The sequence below is a fragment of the Pseudophryne corroboree genome, chromosome 5 (genome assembly GCF_028390025.1).
Source record: "Pseudophryne corroboree isolate aPseCor3 chromosome 5, aPseCor3.hap2, whole genome shotgun sequence".
NCBI classification, from domain to species: Eukaryota; Metazoa; Chordata; class Amphibia; order Anura; family Myobatrachidae; genus Pseudophryne; species Pseudophryne corroboree.
The window spans coordinates 255659157-255679710 of NC_086448.1; the positions used below are offsets into that span (position 1 = coordinate 255659157).

The following is a 20554-nucleotide window of genomic DNA, read 5'->3' on the forward strand; positions in this document are numbered from 1 at the left end:
GTTCCTGATTATCATTATACCATTCATTGCAATACGTCAGTATATATATGGTGACTATTAATTGTCATTTAACTGGAATTGTTGCCTTTAATAAATATATGAAACAGAACTTTCTTCGTCCTCCCTGCTTTCATCATACACCAGCACCTACACCTTTGATTGGTCCAGGGTTAACGGATACACAAAAACACTCGGCCCTGACAGGGATTAACGTCTAAACATTATCATCGCATTTGGAAAAATATGTCTCTTGTTGTGAATCCAAGAATTTTCCTGCGGTGGAGTTTCAATGTGGACGGTTTCTCCTTTTCCTGCAAGCAGGTGTGGATATGGGCCTGCGTTTGGGATCCATAAAGGTCCAGATTTTGGCTTTATCCATTTTCTTTCAGAAACAGTTGGATGCCCTCCATGAGGTTCAGACTTTTTTGAAAGGGGTGCTGTACATCCAGCCTCCCTTTGTGGCGCCGACGGCACCCTGGGATCTTAACGTGGTGTTGCATTTCCTACAATCGGATTGGTTTGAGACTTTACAGGAGGCTGAGGTCAAGTTTCTCACGTGGAAGGCTGTCACGTTGTTGGCCTTATCTTCTGCTCGACGTGCGTCGGAATTGGGGGCTTTGTCCTGTAAAAGCCCCTACTTATTCTTTCATGAAGATAGAGCTGAGGACACTTCCTTCCAAAGGTTGTGTCGGCTTTTCATATCAGCCAACCTATCGTGGTGACAGTGGCTAATGACTCCTCAAATACCTCAAAGTCCTTGGATGTTGTGAGGACTTTGAGGATTTATGTGAAGAAGACTTCACCTTACAGAAAGTCGGACTCTCTGTTTGTCCTTTATGATCCCAACAAGATTGGGTGTCCTGCTTCTAAGCCAATGATTTCTCACTGGATCAGATTCACTATCCAGCATGCTTATTCTACGACAGGCTTGCCGTGTCCAAAATCTGTTAAGGCCCACTCTACTCGTAAAGTGGGTTCTTCCTGGGCGGCTGCCCGGAGTGTTTTGGCTTTACAGCTTTGCCAGCGGCTACTTGGATGGGGTCGAACACGTTCGCTAAGTTCTACAAGTTCAATACGTTTTTGCCTCTGAGGACCTAAAGTTTGGTCAGTCAGTTCTGCAGGAGCTTACGCGCTCTTCCTCCCGTTCTGGCAGCTTTGGTACATCTCCCATGGTACTAACATGGACCCCAGCATCCTCTAGGACATAAGAGGAAATAGGATTTTAATTACCTACCTGTAAATCCTTTTCTCGTAGTCCGTAGAGGATGCTGGGTGCCCGCCCAGCGCTTCGTTTTCCTGTAGTAGTTACTTTGTGCAGTACTGCTTTGTTCTTAAGGCCCATATACTGGGCGATTTTGAGCTGAAAGCATCTCACTTTTGGTGTTTTGAGCTGCTTTCAGCTCAAAGCCGCCCAGTGTGTATGAGCAAGCGGTGAGCACTGATGCGCGCTCCCACTTCATCGCTGGCAGCCGCCGTTCATCTACTGGTATTACCAGTAGATGAACGGCGGGGTGAGCGGCTTTCCATAGCGTTCTGCTATGGAAACCCGCTCACCCCCGCTGACATCGCTGGGCAGCGGGGAAAAGTGCTCAGTGTGTATGCACTGAGCGCTTTTCAGCCCAGCGATGTCAGCGATCATTGCTGTTCATACATGCTGGGCAAAAACACCCAGTGTGTATGGACCTTTAGTTAAGTACTGCGTTATTACTTTGTTCAGTAATGTTTTCAGCTATTGCTGAGATTTCTGGCTAGTTAGCTTGGTTTGCCTTGTTTGTGTGAGCTGGTGTGAATCTTGCCACTATCTGTGTAATATCCTTCTCTCGAAGTTGTCCATCTCCTCGGGCACAGTTTCTAGACTGAGTCTGGTAGGAGGGGCATCGAGGGAGGAGCCAGCCCACACTATTAAACTCTTAAAGTGCCAATGGCTCCTAGTGAACCCGTCTATGGGGTTAATTCCAAGTTGATCGTAGCAGGAACTTTGTTAGCAGTTGGGCAAAACCATGTGCACTGCAGGGGAGGCAGATATAACATGTGCAGAGAGAGATAGATTTGGGTGTGGTGAGTTCAATCTGCTGTCTAAACTGCAGTGTAAAAATAAGGCAGCCAGTATTTACCCTGCACAGAAACAAAATAACCAACCCAAATCTAAAGGTGCATACACACGGAGAGATTTTGACTATGAGAGATTTTGACTAACTTTTCCCTTGAACTGGCAGTAGGAGATTTTGACTAACTTTACCAGAGATTGTGTCTAACTATGCAAGAGATTTTGGCTATGGGAGATTTTGACTATCTCATTTAAATAAGGGGATGAGTGTCATATATAGGACGATTTTACAGGGTGGCTGGTATTTAAATAGCTAAAAGTTAAAAAAAAAATTTGCGTGGGGTCCCCCCTCCTATGTAAAACCAGCCTCGGGCTCTTTGAGCCAGTCCTGGTTGTTAAAATACAGAGGAAAAAATGAGTAGGGTTCCCCCATATTTAGACAACCAGCACCGGGCTCTGCGTCCGGTCCTGGTTTAAAAAATACGGGGGACAAAAGACATAGGGGTCCCCCGTATTTTTAAAACCAGCACCGGGCTCCACTAGCCAGGGAGATAATGCCACAGCCGGGGGACACTTTTATATTGGTCCCTGCGGCCGTGCCATTACCCCCCCAACTAGTCACCCCTGGCCGGGGTACACTGGAGGAGTGAGGACCCCTTAAATCAAGGGGTCCCCCCCTCCAGCCACCCAAGGGCCATGGGTGAAGCCCGAGGCTGTCCCCCCCCATCCGTGGGCGGTGGATGGGAGGCTGATAGCCTTTCAATAGTAATATTGTTCTTTACAGGTGGCCTACAGGTCCCAGCAAGCCTGCCCCAGCATGCTGGCACTTGGAGAACCACAAGTTCCAGCATGCCCGGACATAAAGGGCCCACTGGCACCTGTAGTCCACCTGTAAAGAAAATATTGAAAAAAAAACCACGACACGTTCTTTAAAAAATCCTTTATTAAACTGGGTCTTCACCTTGGGGCGGCGGCCCTTAAGCTCTTTTGCATGGCCGCCGCCTTCCCAGGGCTTCCGGCGTCTTCACCTGGGGGGGCGCCACCTCCCCAGGGCTTCTGGGGTCTTGCTCCGGCGTCCTCACCTGGTGGGCGGCGGCTGCTAAGCTCTTTTGCATAGCCGCCGCCCATCCAGGACTTCCACGGCGTCTTCAGTCTTCAGGAGCTCTTCTCCGCTCCTCCTCCGCCGTCGGACTGAAAGCCGCTGCCTCGCGCTGACTTATATAAGTCAGCGGGAGGGGGCGGGGCGATGACGCGGCGAGCCGTGATTGGCTCGCGGCGGCCATCTTGAATTTCAAAAATTACGCTGAGGCGCCATTTTTGAAACTGGTACCGCTCCGCTGCAAGATAAAGGTAAATTTCCGCCGCCCGCACCGCTGCCGCAACCCGCCGCCGCCCACACCGCAACCCGCCACCGCCCGCACCGCCACCGCAACCCACCGCCAACCGCACCGCCGCCACAACCCGCCGCCGCCCACACCGCCACCGCAACCCGCCGCCGCCCGCACCACCACCGCCGCCGGCAACATCGCTATCGCTGGGAAAAATCGCTGGCCTCTTAGCGATTTTAACTAACTTTACCAGCGACATAGCCAAAATTGACTTGCCGGCACTGACTATTTTTCCCAGCGATAGCGACCTAGCGGGGACGCGCATCGCTATCGCTGCCTGTATACACACGGAGCGATCTGCACTAACTTTCTGAGCGATTTTGACTATATAGTCAAAATCGCTCAGTTATATCGCTCCGTGTGTATGCACCTTAACTCTCTCTGCAAATGTTATATCTGCCCCCCCTGCAGTGCACATGGTTTTGCCCAACTGCTAAAAAATTTCCTGCTGCGATCAACTTGGAATTACCCCCTATACCCCATGGTACTAATGTGGACCCCAGCATCCTCTGCGGAGTACGAGAAATGGATTTATCGGTAGGTAATTAAAATCCTATTATTCCCCAAGTAGTGCATTGCAAAATTGTTACCCTTTATTCATATTTGTCAATATTTCCTGTTGTAGCTATCAATCATGATCCTGGTTGAATTTCTTCATTACTGTGTGTATTACATGTCGTATTGTAATACACACAGTAATAATTATTTCAGTACACTAGTTGTATTGATAGAATTGTTAATATAGGGGGTAATTCCAAGTTGATCGCAGCAGGAAATTTTTTAGCAGTTGGGCAAAACCATGGCCCTCATTCCGAGTTGATCGGTCGCAAGGCGAATTTAGCAGAGTTACACACGCTAAGCCGCCGCCTACTGGGAGTGAATCTTAGCTTCTTAAAATTGCGACCGATGTATTCGCAATATTGCGATTACTAACTACTTAGCAGTTTCAGAGTAGCTTCAGACTTACTCTGCCTGTGCGATCAGTTCAGTGCTTGTCGTTCCTGTTTGACGTCACAAACACACCCAGCGTTCGCCCAGGCACTCCCACCGTTTCTCCGGCCACTCCTGCGTTTTTTCCGGAAACGGTAGCGTTTTCAGCCACACGCCCCTGAAACGCCGTGTTTCCGCCCAGTAACACCCATTTCCTGTCAATCACATTACGATCGCCGGAGCGATGAAAAAGCCGTGAGTAAAATTACTTTCTACATAGCAAAGTTACTTGGCGCAGTCGCAGTGCGAACATTGCGCATGCGTACTAAGCGGATTTTCATTGCGATGCGATGAAAAATACCGAGCGAACAACTCGGAATGAGGGCCCATGTGCACTGCAGGGGAGGCAGATATAACATGTGCAGAGAGAGATAGATTTGGGTGTGGTGAGTTCAATCTGCAATCTAAATTGCAGTGTAAAAATAAAGCAGCCAGTATTTACCCTGCACAGAAACAAAATAACCCACCCAAATCTAACTCTCTCTGCAAATGTTATATCTGCCCCCCCTGCAATGCACATGGTTTTGCCCAACTGCCAAAAAATATCCTGCTGCGATCAACTTGGAATTACCCCCATAGTGTGTGTGTGTGTGTGTGTGTGTGTGTGTGTGTGTGTGTGTGTGTGTGTGTGTGTGTGTGTGTGTGTGTGTATACATATGTATGTGTATGTATGTATGTATATCTATATATAATTCTTGTGTTTGTTTGAAATTGAAGGAAGAGGCGTTTGAAAGAAAATACTTTTCAACCAGATGAACCAAATGAAGATGATTGCCTTTCACAAGAGGACAGTGGTATGTCTTAGCAAAATTAGTTAACAAATTTTCTCTAACATCCATGAGGGATATTGGGGAGACTTAGTACGATGGGGTATAGACGGGGTCCAAAGCAGCCGGTGCACTTTAAATTTCTTCACTGGGTGTGCTGGCTCCTCCCCTCTATGCCCGTCCTGAGAGCTTGTTTGTTCAGCGGGGCACTGCACCTTGGCTGTCGCAATCACAGCACGCCGTGCACCCCTAACACTAGCCTGAAGGTGACGTCTGTGGTGAGTACAAGCCGGGGGCCCCGCTGGGGGGGGGGGGTTTTCCCTGGTTCAAAGTACGGCAGAACGCGGAAGCGGCATGGGAGACCCTCCTGTGGGCTTCCTGCTAGAGCCCCCATGTAAACTGACTCAGGATGGCTTAAACTAGCACTGGTGCAATGTTTTTAAGCATGATTGGAGACATTGCCAGTATAAAAAGACGCTGTAGCTCCGGCGCCATTGGGGGAGGTGGAGCTACCTCAGAGTGGGACCAGAGGCATTTTGTCACCTTCCTCTGTTTATTGCTGCAGCATTCAGCAAACACAGCTCTTCCTGACTCCCAAAGATACGCTGGAAAACTGGTACAGGGTGTAGCAAAGGGGGAGAGCCGCTATTGTACACAATGTGGGTCCTCTACAGGACAGAATTTACTAGTGTCTCACTGTAATATAATTAGCTGACAGCCTAACTGGGGCTGTGCAGCTAGGGGTGTGCTGTTGTCTTTCTCTGTGTCTCCTCTCAGATACAGTAAGGGCAGGCTTGATCAGTATTACTGTCTGTGTGTATGTCATTGTGATTACTGTAAATATGGGTAAACACAAACTCTGTAGTGTATGCCACACTAGATTCTCTCCTTTATCTACTGATTCTGTTTCATGTGAACAATGCAGCCAATCTTCACAACTCAGTGAAGGGGCTGGGGGAGAGGGTCCAGAGCCCTCCTGGTTAGGGGCTCTTAAAACTATGATGTCTGATACTGTGTGTCATCACAACTGTCTGCTAATGTTCAGAAAACTCAGCTATTACAACAAGCTGTTGCAGACTTAGGCCCTCATTCCGAGTTGTTCGCTTGGTAATTTTCTTTGCATCACAGCGATTTTCCGCTAATTGCGCATGCGCAATGTTCGCACTCAGAGGAGGATATAGAGGAGGATGGGGAGGACTTAGATCCCATTAGTCGGGATCCTGATTCTACTCAGGGTATTGGACGCTGTGTCTTAGCAGTCATTTTTTTTACACAAAACAAGCCTAATGTCACTTTCCCTGATTCTGCAGAGTTAGATGACCTATTTAAGTTGGCCTGGAAAAATCAAGACAAAAAATTCCAAGTGTCCAAAAAGTTTTTGCGCACTTTCCCATTTGCTCCTGATGGTAGGAAATTCTGGGAGGAATCCCCGGGGGTTGACATATCAGTCTTTCGACTGTCCAGAAAGGCAGTGCTGCCTGCCCCGGGCTCCTTTACCATGAAGGATCCTGGGGACAGAAAGATAGAGACTACACTCAAATCTAATTACATGGCAGCAGGTTTATCGCAGAGGCCGGTCATAGCAGGTTGCTGGATGACCCATGCCATTCATACGTGGGCTACTCAGATTCAGGAGGACCTCTCCGGGGCTATGCCTCTGGTCACTATGGTGACTCTCCTCAAGCACATTCAGGACACTACACACGTCCTGTGTGACTCGCTCAAGGAGATGGGAAATATTAATGCTAGGACTTCTGCCATGTCTGTGTCAGCACGCAGAGCTTTGTGGTTGCGTCAGTGGGTAGCGGATGCAGAATCAAAGCACAGTGTGGAACCCTCCCCTTTTCGGGGGAATGGCTCTTTGGGGTTGAGTTGGATACGTGGTTTTCCTAAGTCACTGCTGGGAAATCCACGTTTCTTCCCTCTGGGTCCCCGCCGGCTTGGCGTTCCTACTCGGGTCCATCTGTTCAGTCCTTTCGGTCTAAGATTTCGTTCTAGGGCCAGAGGTGCTTCCAATGCAAATAGAGGCACCAGAGGTAAGTCAAAAAGACCTGCAACCACTGGTTCTCAGAAACAGAGCACCAGTTCTGCTTCCACTAAGTCCTCAGCATGACGGTGCCCACCCACCCCGAGGAGATCTCGAGGTGGGTGTCACAACTCGGTCCAGTTTGTCCTGCCGATGGGTCACTTACCCCTCCTGCTGCATGCAGATTCGCTCCATCACAAAGTACCCATGTCCGCTGTCACTTACAAGACATACAGGCTTCAGTATTTCCCGGCCTGGTAGGCCACAAGCTACATCAAAGCCTGACCTAGAGTACTGCTGTGCCAAGTCCCAATCACCTGACCGTGGTTCAGCCAATCATTAGCCAGTATGATCTCTCTGCACCATCTGATTCGGCTCAGCCTATCCCAACTAACCAAGGGGTATATGTTCTGGTTACTGGCTCTCAGTCTTCTCTAGTTCATTGTCTAGCTCAGCTCTAGCTGAGTGAAGTTACCTGTGCTTCCTTGCATTCCGTTTCCCTGCAGGTGCAGTTTCTTTCCTAAGTGCTGCACAGTATCGTTATCCAGCTCTTCACCTGTGCAGGCCTTTCCTTTGGCTGCACAGATAATCTCATCAAGCTCCTGACTGCTGGTGCCAGCCAGCACCTGAGATTCCAGCCTGTTCCAGTTCCCTGAATCCACTCCTGTTATTCACAAACTACCATCCTGTACAGTGTTCAGTTTGCATCCAGTCCAAGTCATCTCAAGAGTACTTCCTGATTCAGTTCTACAGTGACCATCCAGTCTGAAAGCTGGTTACTACACTGCTAAGGTCAGCCACTCCACCATACTGGACTGCAGCTACAAGTAAGGAGAGTGTTGTACATCATTACTGTATCATCCCAGTGTTAGCCTGGTTACTACTATCACACTCTTCACATCATCCATTTACCAACCCCAAAACCCTTGGTGGTCTAGTGGTCACGATCCGGCATTTTCTAGCCGAGACCCGGGTTTGATTCGCGGCCAGGGGATGGTATTTTCCAGCTTACTTATACACCTCCAAGTACCTGCACAGACATTTGCTGACTTCAGATTCACAAACAAATACCAGTCTGACAGTATGAACTAGCCTCATGTATCCGGCTGAAGGATTTTGTCTATCACCAGACCTCCTGAATAATATTGCAGGTCGTCTGGAGGATCTGGAGGTAACAAATCACCAGCTGGCACGATGCATACAAGAAATCTCTACCCACCAAGATCAGTTTCTGACTACTGCTACAGGACCAGGAGTTCTTACCCATCCTGTACCATATGCTGCTTCTGTGCCCAGACTTCACCTTCCCACACCTGATAAGTTTGATGGAAACCCCAAGCTGTGCCGGGGTTTTTTGAACCAATGTGACGTATGTCACTGACCTGGGTTCAGAGTGTTGAGAACTCGGGGGTTCTTCCGATGATCGGAAGGAGGAACCACAGCTGGGCCGGAGCAGGGATGGCCGGATGTAGGTTTTCCTCATGCAGAACTAGCCGTAGTAACTGGCGTATAATGCTGAAGAATTAAATGATGATTTGAGAACGATGGTGAAGCACACAGAAGAATGAAGAACTTGTGAGCGATGCTGAAGAAATGAATGAGGATTTGAGAACGATGGTGAAGCACACAGAAGAATGAAGAACTTGTGAGCGTTGCTGAAGAAATGAATGAGGATTTGAGAACGATGGTGAAGCACACAGAAGAATGAAGAACTTGTGAGCGTTGCTGAAAAAATGAATGAGGATTTGAGAACGATGGTGAAGCACACTGAAGAATGAAGAATTTGTGAGCGATGTTTGAAGAATGAGAAGCTTGTGAGCGATGTTGAAGAAATGAATGAGGATTTAAGATTCAGTGTAACTCTGGAAGTATGGAAGGCGTTCCACTTGGAGATATCATGTTATACAGGAAACATAGGAGGTGTCCCCCTAAGAGAAACACTGTAACTCATAGAATGTCCCACTGAGTGATACACTGTAATGCTGGTAGCACAGTGAATGTTCCACGGAGTGATACACTGTAACGCTGGTAGCACAGTGAATGTTCCACTGAGTGATACACTGTAACGCAGGTAGCACAGTGATTGTTCCACTGAGTGATACACTGTAACGCTGGTAGCACAGTGAATGTTCCACTAGGTGATACACTGTAACGCAGGTAGCACAGTGATTGTTCCACTGAGTGATACACTGTAACGCTGGTAGCACAGTGAATGTTCCACTAGGTGATACACTGTAACGCTGGTAGCACAGTGATTGTTCCACTGAGTGATACTCTGCAAACGCTGGAAGCACAAGGAATGTTCCACTGAGAGATACTCTGCAAACGCTGGAAGCACAAGGAATGTTCCACTGAAAGATACTCTGCAAACGCTGGTAAACAGGAGACGTTCAGTTTAGAGAACTCACTGAACGCTGCTAGCACTGGTGATCATAGAAGAGACGATAGTCAGGCGCTGGAGCTCTGCACGGCGTCTTCCTTTGAACTTCCCGCTCTCTCCCAATTGGCGGAAGGGGCCAATGACGTCACTCGCCCACCACGCTCCCGTGAACGCCAGGCGCAATGGCGGCACCCACACCCCGGGAACCCGCCGGAGGCAGCGACAGCAAGACGCAACAACCCGGTGCCCACCGGGGGCGGCGACCGCCGAGAGACCAAGCGCACCCGGAGCGGTAAGCGTGGCAGCCGCAGCGCCGCGAGTGTGACAACGTACTCTTCACTCTACAACCTGCCAACTTTTCTTCGGATAAAATCAAAGTTGCATATATTGTCTCCCTGCTAACCGGTCAAGCCCTGGAGTAGGTATCACCTTTGTGGGAGAGATCTGACCCATTGCTGTTTGCCCATACTGACTTTATTGTCACTTTTCGTAAGATATTTGACGAGCCCGGAAGATCTACGTCAGCATCTAAGGACATCTTACGTCTGCGCCAGGGCACTAAAACCATGGGTCAGTATGTGGTACAGTTCCAGACGATAGCATCGGAATTACAGTGGAACGAAGAAGCCCTCATAGCTACATTCTGGCATGGGCTATCAGAATAAATCAAAGATGTCTTGGCAACTCGTGACCATCCTTCCAAGTTGGCAGATCTCATTTCCCTGTGCACCAAAGTGGACTTACGACTCCGAGAACGTTCCTGTGAGAAAAGTACACTAAAGGTTCCGTCAGTATCTTCTGAGAATTCACTGCTGTTGAGGAATCCATGCAAGTTGACAGATCCCGCCTTCCTCCAGAGGCGCGTCAGAGGTGATGTCAAACAAATCTGTGTTTGTATTGTGGTGAAGCTGGACATTTGATCTCCTCTTGTACCAAACGACTGGGAAAACGGTCGCTCCAGATTCCTCAGGAAGGAAAGAGATTAGGAGTATTACATCCCTCTCCCAAACAGTCAGACTCCGTGATTCCAGTGACTCTTGTTGCTAACAAACGTAACTTTCTATCTGTTCTCCTGGACTCTGGTGCTGTTGGAAATTTCATAACGCAAAGTTTTGTTGCCAAGCATCACATACCCACTGCGACACTGGCTCATCCAGTGTCACGGTCAGCTGTGGATGGCAGTTTGATCCCACATGGATCCATCACCCAGTGTACTTCAGCAGTTAAACTCCAGGTGGGGGCATTACGTTCTGAAGAAATATCTTTTCTGGTCATCCCTAAAGCCACTCATTCCATTGTACTCGGTTTTCCCTGGCTTCAGAAACATAGTCCCCTAATTGAGTGGTCTACCATGCACATTTTCTCTTGGCGTAAGAACTGTTCCAGTGTCTGTTTGAAACAAGTGGTACCTGTTCGGTCATCTGATACTACCATTGCCGAGAAATTACCAACTCAGTACCACTCATATATTGACGTTTTCAGCAAACAAGGGGCTGATACAGGTTGAGTATCCCATATCCAAATATCCGAAATATGGAATATTCCGAAATACGGACTTTTTGGAGTGAGAGTGAGATAGTGAAACTTTTGTTTTTTGATGGCTCAATGTACACAAGCCTTGTTTAATACACAAAGTTATTAAAAATATTGTATTAAATGACCTTCAGGCTGTGTGTATAAGGTGTATAAGAAACTTAAATTAATTGTGTGAATGTACACACACTTTGTTTAATGCACAAAGTTATTAAAAATATTGGCTAAAATGAAATTCAGGCTGTGTGTATATGGTATATATGAAACATAAATGCATTCTGTGCTTAGATTTAGGTCCCATCACCATGATATCTCATTATGGTATGCAATTATTCCAAAATACGGAAAAATCCCATATCCAAAATACCTCTGGTCCCAAGCATTTTGGATAAGGGATACTCAACCTGTACTTTGCCTCCTCATAGAGAATGGGATTGCCCCATAGACCTGGTCCCTGGAAAATCACGTCCCAGGGGTCGTACATATCCATTATCTGTACCAGAGATGAAGTCTATGACCGAGTACATCCAAGAGGACATGAAGAAAGGGTTCATCCGTCCTTCATCATCTCCAGCTGGTGCAGGGTTTTTCTTTGTAAAAAAAAAAGATGGCGGACTCCGACCCTGTATTGACTACAGAGGGCTCAATGAGATCACTGTCAAAAACCGTTATCCTCTGCCTTTAATCACGGAGCTCTTTGACAGAGTGAAGGGGTCTACTATCTTCACAAAACTTGACTTGAGGGGTGCCTACAATCTGATTCGCATTCGCCAGGATGATGAATGGAAAACAGCATTTAACACGAGAGATGGGCACTATGAATATCTGGTCATGCCCTTTGGTCTGAGTAATGCCCCGGCAGTGTTTCAACATTTTGTGAATGAGATATTTCGTGACTTTCTGTACCACTCTGTTGTTGTCTACTTAGATGACATTCTCATATTCTCCAGTGACCTTGTTTCACATTGTGACCAAGTAAAAGAGGTTCTCAGAAGACTTCGTGTAAATCACTTGTACTGTAAACTTGAAAAATGTATTTTTGAGGTGCCAGATATTCCTTTTCTTGGATACATCATTTTAGGTGCCGGCCTGAAGATGGATCCTGAAAAAGTTCAAGCGGTACTCTCCTGGTCTGAGCCTAATTCCCTGAAAGCCATTCAGAGATTCCTGGGCTTTGCCAATTATTATCGAAAATTTATCAAGGGGTTCTCTACATTAGTAGCTCCTATCTCTGCTTTGACCCGAAAGGGAGCCAATCCAACACAGTGGTCTCCGGAAGCAAAAACAGCATTTCAGTTACTGAAACAGTCCGTTATCTCAGCTCCGGTACTCAGCCAGCCGCATGTTACTCAGCCCTTCATCCTTGAGGTGGACGCATCCTCAGAGGGACAGTTCTTTCACAGAGACTCGAGGACAAACTGCATCCCTGTGGATTCTTTTCAAAGAAATTTCTGCCTGCCGAGAGGAACTACCCCATTGGCGAGAAAGAACTTTTAGCCATTAAATTAGCCTTTGAGCAATGGCGTTATCTGCTGGAGGGAGCTCGCTTTCCAATTTCGGTATTCAAAGACCACAAGAATCTTCTTTTTCTCAGAACTGCCCAGTATCTCACACCCAGGCAAGCCCGGTGGGCACTGTTTTTCTCTCAGTTAAATTTTATACCATCCAGGATCCCGTAACTGTAAGGCTGATGCTTTATCCCGCTCTATGGTTCCAGAAGGCGAATCAGATGGAGATGAACAGTATCCGCTGCTAAATACTACTATATTTACTTCTACTGATGTGGTCACACCTCCTCCTGGTAAAACATATGTCACTCCTGACCTTCGCAGGCGACTATTACTATGGGCCCATGCCTCCAAGTTCTCCGGCCATGCGGGAGTTAGGAAGACTTTGGAATTTGTTAAAGGATCCTATTGGTGGCCTTCCTTACGTTCTGATGTCCAGGAATTCGTGTCATCTTGTCCTCAGTGCGCTCAGCATAAGGTCTCTCGTCAGTCTGCAGTTGGTCCCTTGCAACCATTATCCATACCACTACAACCTTGGACCCATATTTCAATGGATTTCATTACTGATCCCCCATACTCCAAGGGATTTACCACTATCTGGGTTGTAGTTGACCGTTTTTCAGAAATGGCACACTTTGTACCTCTGAATGGACTGCCATCAGCTCCACGCCTCTCTCAGCTTTTCAGCTCTGAAATATTTCGCCTTCACGGATTGCCCACAGAAATTGTGTCTGACAGAGGATCCCAATTTGTCGCCCGCTTCTGGCGAGCTCTCTGCTCATCTTTACAGATTAAGTTCAAGTTCTCCACGACATATCACCCGCAATCTAATGGGCAGACCGAGAGGGTCAATCAGGATTTAGAGACTTTCCTCCGTATGTATATATCATCCTCGCAGGATGACTGGACAGATTTCCTGCCATGGGCTGAATTCGCTCATAACAACTCCTGTCATACTTCCTCTGAGACCACTCCTTTCTACACTGTATGGGCGGCATCCTCGTGTTCCTGAGTTCCAGTCTCTCCCAGTATTTGATGTACCGGCTGCCAAAGCAACTCTCCAATATTTTGCAAACATCTGGAAGCAGGTTCATGCCACACTTAAAAAATCTTCGGTATGTTACAAGATTTTTGCCGATAGAAGGAGGAGGGCTATTCCTCACCTCTAGGTGGGTGATCAAGTTTGGTTATCCACACGCAATATCAGGCTCCGGGTACCATCAATGAAATTTGCACCTCGCTTTATCGGTCCTTTTCCTATCATCAAGGTCATCAATCCAGTGGCTTACCGTTTACAACTTCCACAATCACTTCGAATTCCCAACTCTTTTCATGTGTCGCTTCTCAAACCCCTTATACTCAACAGGTTTCAGTCTTCTCTTCCCAAGGCTCCTCTTGTTAAAACTCAGCGAGGGGGGGGGGGGGTGCTGTGAGTGGAATTGTCTCAGCAGAGCTGCAGGATTTCTGACACTTCTCTCCCTCCCTGCACATCCATCTCTGCTACTTTCAGCCTGGTGCCCTCTCCCCCACTCCTGCGCTGGCTGGTTGGTGAGGTCCGCGGAATCGGGGAGCACTCCTGGAGTCTCCTGCAGATTGCGGCCTACCTTCTGCCCAGAAGCCGGGGACTAAATTTTCAAGCCTACCCGGGCCGGACTTCCGGGACCCGGGAAAACGAGACGTGGCTCAGCCGGACGGCTCCTACCTCTCCCTGCAGGCTCCTGGGGGGTCTCTGGGGGCTCCCAGAGGCCGAGGACCCGTAGGCCCTTGTGCTTTTACTCCTGTGTGCCTGGGATCTACCTCTGTCTCCAGCTGGGAAGGAGACATTCACAGCCAGCGCCCATTTTGGATTCTTCAGTCTGTGCATCTCTGCAGCTCTGTCTCCTTCTGAGGCTGAAACTGAACTCTGAGCTAAACCAGGACCAGTGATATCTGCCTGGGGCTCTCCTCCAGCTTTTTCTACTACATCTCCCTTGAGGTGTATATTCCATTATGTGGTAGTGCTGCCGATTCCTGCTGGAATCCCCTGTACTGGATCTGTGAGTACCCCCTTGCTGGGATTTGTTGTGCCTCTCTCATATTTGTCGCTTCTCCCCGACCCTGCAAAGATCTCTCTGCATGTAATAATGTTTGAATAGGGATGTGATGTGCTCTGTCCTCTCTACGCCTCCACCCGGGGTCCTCATGCATACATAGAACCTTCTGTTTGGAACCAGCAGACTACTCTGCCTCCAGGGCCTGTGACGCATTGGCCTTCCAGTTTCACTCGTCTACTCCTTCTACTGCAGCCCTCTAACGATGCCCCCTAAAAAAATAAAGGACGCACTCCCGCCCCCGGTGGCTTTCTCTAATCAAAAAGGGTCTCATATCTCCTCGTCTCCTGCCGGGAGCTCCATCCCATCGAGCCAACCTGACCGTCCTAAGGAGAGTTCTGGCCATTCCTTATCGGTCCCTGTGGTGGACTCTAATTCTACAGATCCTCTCACTGTCAAGACTCTGGGGTATATTTACTAAAATTCTTATTTTCCCGTTTGAGGTCAAAGTTCAATCACGAATGACATCGAAAGTGTAAAGTTGCAAGTTTTTGAATTCAGTACGACTAATTTACTAAGCTGTCGTATTCTGCATTTTCGGATTTACCGATGTCGATGTCATTCGTTTTTTTTGGCAGTGTTTTACGTGAGTGACTTGTAAAACACTGCCGACTTTAATACAATGAATCTCGGCCGGATCTGAGAGATCCGTGCTGGGCTTCATTGTGCACCTTTTAAAAAAATGTAATCAGTGTTAAAATAAAAATAAAAATTGCGTGGGGTCCCCCCTCCTAAGCCAAACCAGCCTCGGGCTCTTTGAGCCGGTCCTGGTTGAAAAAATATGGGGGAAAAAATGTCAGGGGTTCCCCCATATTTAAGCAACCAGCACCGGGCTCTGCGCCTGGTCCTGGTTCCAAAAATACGGGGGACAAAAAGCGTAGGGGTCCCCCGTATTTCTGAAACCAGCACCCGGCTCCACTAGCCAGATACATAATGCCACAGCCGGGGGACACTTTTATCTAGGTCCCTGCGGCCCTGGCATTACATAACCAACTAGTCACCCCTGGCCGGGGTACCCTGGAGGAGTGGGGACCCCTTCAATCAAGGGGTCCCCCCCCACCAGCCACCCAAGGGCCAGGGGTGAAGCCCGAGGCTGTCCCCCCCATCCAAGGGCTGCGGATGGGAGGCTGATAGCCTTTTTGACAAAAAATTAATATTGTTTTTAGTAGCAGTACTACAAGTCCCAGCAAGCCTCCCCCGCAAGCTGGTACTTGGAGAACCGCAAGTACCAGCATGCGGTGGAAAACCGGGCCCGCTGGTACCTGTAGTACTACTACTAAAAAAATACCCCAATAAAAACATAAGACACACACCTTGAAAGTAAACCTTTAATGCATACATCCACACCTCCATATACACATACTTACCTATGTTCACACGAGGGTCGGTCCTCTTCTCCATGTAGAATCCATGGTGTACCTGTTGAAAAAATTATACTCACAAAATCCAGTGTTGCTGGCTCCTCTTGTAATCCATTTGTAATCCAGGTACTTTGCAAAAAAAACAAAACGGACACCCGACCTCGCACTGAAAGGGGCCCCATGTTTTCACATGGGACCCCTTTCCCCGAATGCCAGAAACCCCCTCTGACTTATGTCTAAGAGGGTTCCATCAGCCAATCAGGGAGCGCCACATTGTGGCACCCTCCTGATTGGCTGTGTGCTCCTGTACTGTATGACAGGCAGCACACGGCAGTGTTACAATGTAGCGCCTATGCGCTCCATTGTAACCAATGGTGGGAACTTTGTAGTCAGCGGTTAACCGAAAGTAACCTCACCGCTGACCGCAAAGTTTCCACCATTGGTTATAATGGAGCGCATAGGCGCTACATTGTAACACTGCCGTGTGCTGCCTGTCATACAGTACAGGAGCACACAGCCAATCAGGAGGGTGCCGCAATGTGGCGCTCCCTGATTGGCTGATGGAACCCTCTTAGACATAAGTCAGAGGGGGTTTCTGGCATTCGGGGAAAGGGGTCCCATGTGAAAACATGGGGCCCCTTTCAGTGCGAGGTCGGGTGTCCGTTTTGTTTTTTTGCAAAGTACCTGGATTACAAATGGATTACAAGAGGAGCCAGCAACACTGGATTTCTCTGACGTCCTAAGTGGATGCTGGGACTCCGTAAGGACCATGGGGAATAGCGGCTCCGCAGGAGACTGGGCACAACTAAAGAAAGCTTTAGGACTACCTGGGGTGCACTGGATCCTCCCACTATGACCCTCCTCCAGACCTCAGTTAGAATCTTGTGCCCGGCTGAGCTGGATGCACACTAGGGGCTCTTCTGAGCTCCTAGAAAGAAAGTATATTTAGGTTTTTTATTTTACAGTGAGATCTGCTGGCAACAGACTCACTGCAGCGAGGGACTAAGGGGAGAAGAAGCGAACCTACCTAACAGGTGGTAGTTTGGGCTTCTTAGGCTACTGGACACCATTAGCTCCAGAGGGATCCACCGTAGGACCCGACCTTGGTGTTAGTTCCCGAAGCCGCGCCGCCGTCCCCCTTACAGAGCCAGAAGCATGAAGAGTCTGGAAAATCGGCGGCAGAAGACTTCGGTCTTCACCAAGGTAGCGCACAGCACTGCAGCTGTGCGCCATTGCTCCTCATGTACACCTCACACTCCGGTCACTGATGGGTGCAGGGCGCTGGGGGGGGGGGGGGCGCCCTGAGGGCAATATAAGACACCTTGGCTGGCAAATCATCACAATATATAGTCCCAGGGCTATATATGTGATAAATTACCCCTGCCAGAATCCATAAAAAAGCGGGAGAAAAGTCAGCAGAAAAAGGGGCGGGGCTATCTCCCTCAGCACACTGGCGCCATTTTCTCTTCACAGTGCAGCTGGAAGACAGCTCCCCAGGCTCTCCCCTGTAGTTTTCAGGCTCAAAGGGTTAAAAAGAGAGGGGGGGCACTAAATTTAGGCGCAATATATGTATACAAGCAGCTATTGGGGAAAAATCACTCAGTTATAGTGTTAATCCCTGCATTATATAGCGCTCTGGTGTGTGCTGGCATACTCTCTCTCTGTCCCCCGAAAGGACTTTGTGGGGTCCTGTCCTCAGTCAGAGCATTCCCTGTGTGTGTGCGGTGTGTCGGTACGGCTGTGTCGACATGTTGGATGAGGAAGGTTACGTGGAGGCGGAGCAGAGGCCGATAAATGGGATGTCGCCCCCTGTGGGGCCGACACCAGAGTGGATGGATAGGTGGAAGGTATTAACCGACAATGTCAACTCCTTACATAAAAGGCTGGATGACGTAACAGCTGTGGGACAGCCGGCTTCTCAGCCCGCGCCTGCCCAGGCGTCTCAAAGGCCATCAGGGGCTCAAAAAACGCCCGTTACCTCAGATGGCAGACACAGATGTCGACACGGAGTCTGACTCCAGTGTTGACGAGGTTGAGATATATACACAATCCACTAGGAACATCCATTACATGATCTCGGCAATGAAAAATGTGTTACACATTTCTGATATGAACCCAAGTACCACATAAAAGGGGTTTTATTTTTGGGGAGAGAAAGCAGCCAGTGTTTTGTTCCCCCATCAGATGAGTGAATGAAGTGTGTAAAGAAGCGTGGGTTCCCCCAATAAGAAACTGGTAATTTCTAAAAAGTTACTGATGGCGTACCCTTTTCCGCCAGAGGATAGGTCACGTTGGGAGATATCCCCTAGGGTGGATAAGGCACTCACACGTTTGTAAAAAAAGGTGGTACTGCCGTCTTAGGATACGGCCACCTTGAAGGAGCCTGCTGATATAAAGCAGGAGGCTATCCTGAAGTCTGTATATACACACTCAGGTTCTATACTGAGACCTGCAATTGCCTCAGCATAAATAGTGCTGCTGCAGCATGGTCTGATACCCTAGACAGGGATACTATTTTGCTAACATAGAGCATATTAAAGACGTCGTCTTATATATGAAGGATGCACAGAGGGATATTTGCCGGCTGGCATCCAGAATTAATGCAATGTCCATTCTGCCAGGAGGGTATTAGAAACCCGGCAGTGGACAGGTGATGCTGCCTTTAAAAGGCACATGGAGATTCTGCCTTATAAGGGTGAGGAATTGTTTGGGGATGGTCTCTGGGACCTCGTATCCACAGCAACAGCTGGGAAGAAATTTTTTTACCTCAGGTTTCCTCACAGCCTAAGAAAGCACCGTATTTTCAGGTACAGTCCTTTCGGCTTCAGAAAAGCAAGCGGGTCAAAGGCGCTTCCTTTCTGCGCAGAGGCAAGGGAAGAAGGAAAAAGCTGCACCAGGCAGCCAGTTCCCAGGATCAAAATCTTCCCCCGCTTCCTCTGAGTCCACCGCATGATGTTGGGGCTCCACAGGTGGAGACAGGTGCGGTGGGGGCGCGTCTCGGGAACTTCAGGGACCAGTGGGCTTGCCCACAGGTGGATCCCTAGGTTCTGCAAGTAGTATCACAGGGATACAAGCTGGAGTTCGAGGCGACTCCCCCTCGCCGTTACCTCACATCAGCCTTGCCTGCTGCCCTCGGAGAAAGGGAGGTAGTACTGGCGGCAATTCACAAGCTGTACTTCCAGCAGGTGAAATCAAGGTACCCCTCCTTCAACAAGGCCGGGGTTACTATTCCAAATTGTTTGTGGTACCGAAACCAGACGGTTCGGTGAGACCCATTCTAAAATTGAAATCCTTGAACACTTATATACGAAGGTTCAAGTTCAAAATGGAATCGCTCAGGGCGATTATTGCAAGCCTGGAGAATTTCATGGTATCACTGGACATCAAGGATGCTTACCTGCATGTCCCTATTTACCCTCCTCACCAGGAGTACCTCAAAATTGTGGTACAGGTTTGTCATTACCAATTCCAGACGTTGGTCTGTCCCCGGCACCGAGGGTATTTACCAAGGTAATGGCCGAAATAATTATCCCGTACTTGGACGATCTCCTTATAAAGGCGAGGTCCAGGGAGCAATTGTTCGTCGGAGTAGCACTATCTCGGGAAGTGCTACAACAGCACGGCTGGATTCTGAATATTCCAAAGTCGCTGCTGGTTCATACGACGCGTCTACTGTTCCTGGGTATGGTTCTGGACACAGAACAAGAAAAAAGGGTTTCTCCCGGAGGAGAAGTCCAAGGAGTTGTCGTCTCTAGACAGAGACCTCCTAATACAAATACAGGTGTCGGTGCATCAATGCACGCAAGCCATGGGAAAGATGGTAGCTTCTTACGAAGAAATTCCATTCGCCAGGTCCCATGCAAGGATCTTCCAGTGGGATCTGTTGGACAAGTGGTCCGGGTCGCATCTTCAGATGCATCGGCGGATAACCCTGTCTCCAAGGGCCAGGGTGTCGCTGTTGTGGTGGCTGCAGAGTGCTCATCTTCTAGAGGGCCGCAGATTCGGCATACAGGACTGGGTCCTGGTGACCACGGATGCCAGCCTTCAAGGCTGGGGGGCAGTCACACAGGGAAGAAACTTCCAAGGACTTCCCTACACAAAAATATTCTGGAACTAAGGGCCATTTACAATGCCCTAAGTCAGGCTAGACCCCTGCTTCAACACCGGCCGGTGCTGATCCAGTCAGACAACATCACGGCGGTCGCTCATGTAAACCGACAGGGCGGCACAAGAAGCAGGATGGCGATGGCAGAAGCCACAAGGATTCTCCGATGGGCGGAAAATCATGTGTTAGCACTGTCAGCAGTGTTCATTCCCGGAGTGGATAACTGGGAAGCAGACTTTCTCAGCAGACACGACCTCCACCCGGGAGAGTGGGGACTTCATCCAGAAGTCTTCCAAATGATTGTACACCGTTGGGAAAGGCCACAGGTGGACATGATGGCGTCCCGCCTCAACAAAAAG

At 48.7% G+C, this 20554-nt stretch overlaps 1 protein-coding gene across 4 annotated transcripts in view; it reads left to right on the forward strand.

The window, feature by feature from the left end:
- Positions 1-20554, forward strand: part of ZCWPW2 (zinc finger CW-type and PWWP domain containing 2) — a 534661-nt gene that overhangs the window by 408750 nt on the left and 105357 nt on the right. For all 4 annotated transcript variants that reach the window (XM_063924865.1, XM_063924864.1, XM_063924867.1 and 1 more), the window contains one exon: positions 5143-5219. In XM_063924865.1, coding sequence (XP_063780935.1) covers positions 5143-5219 — 77 coding nt within the window. The remainder of the gene's footprint in view (positions 1-5142; positions 5220-20554) is intronic.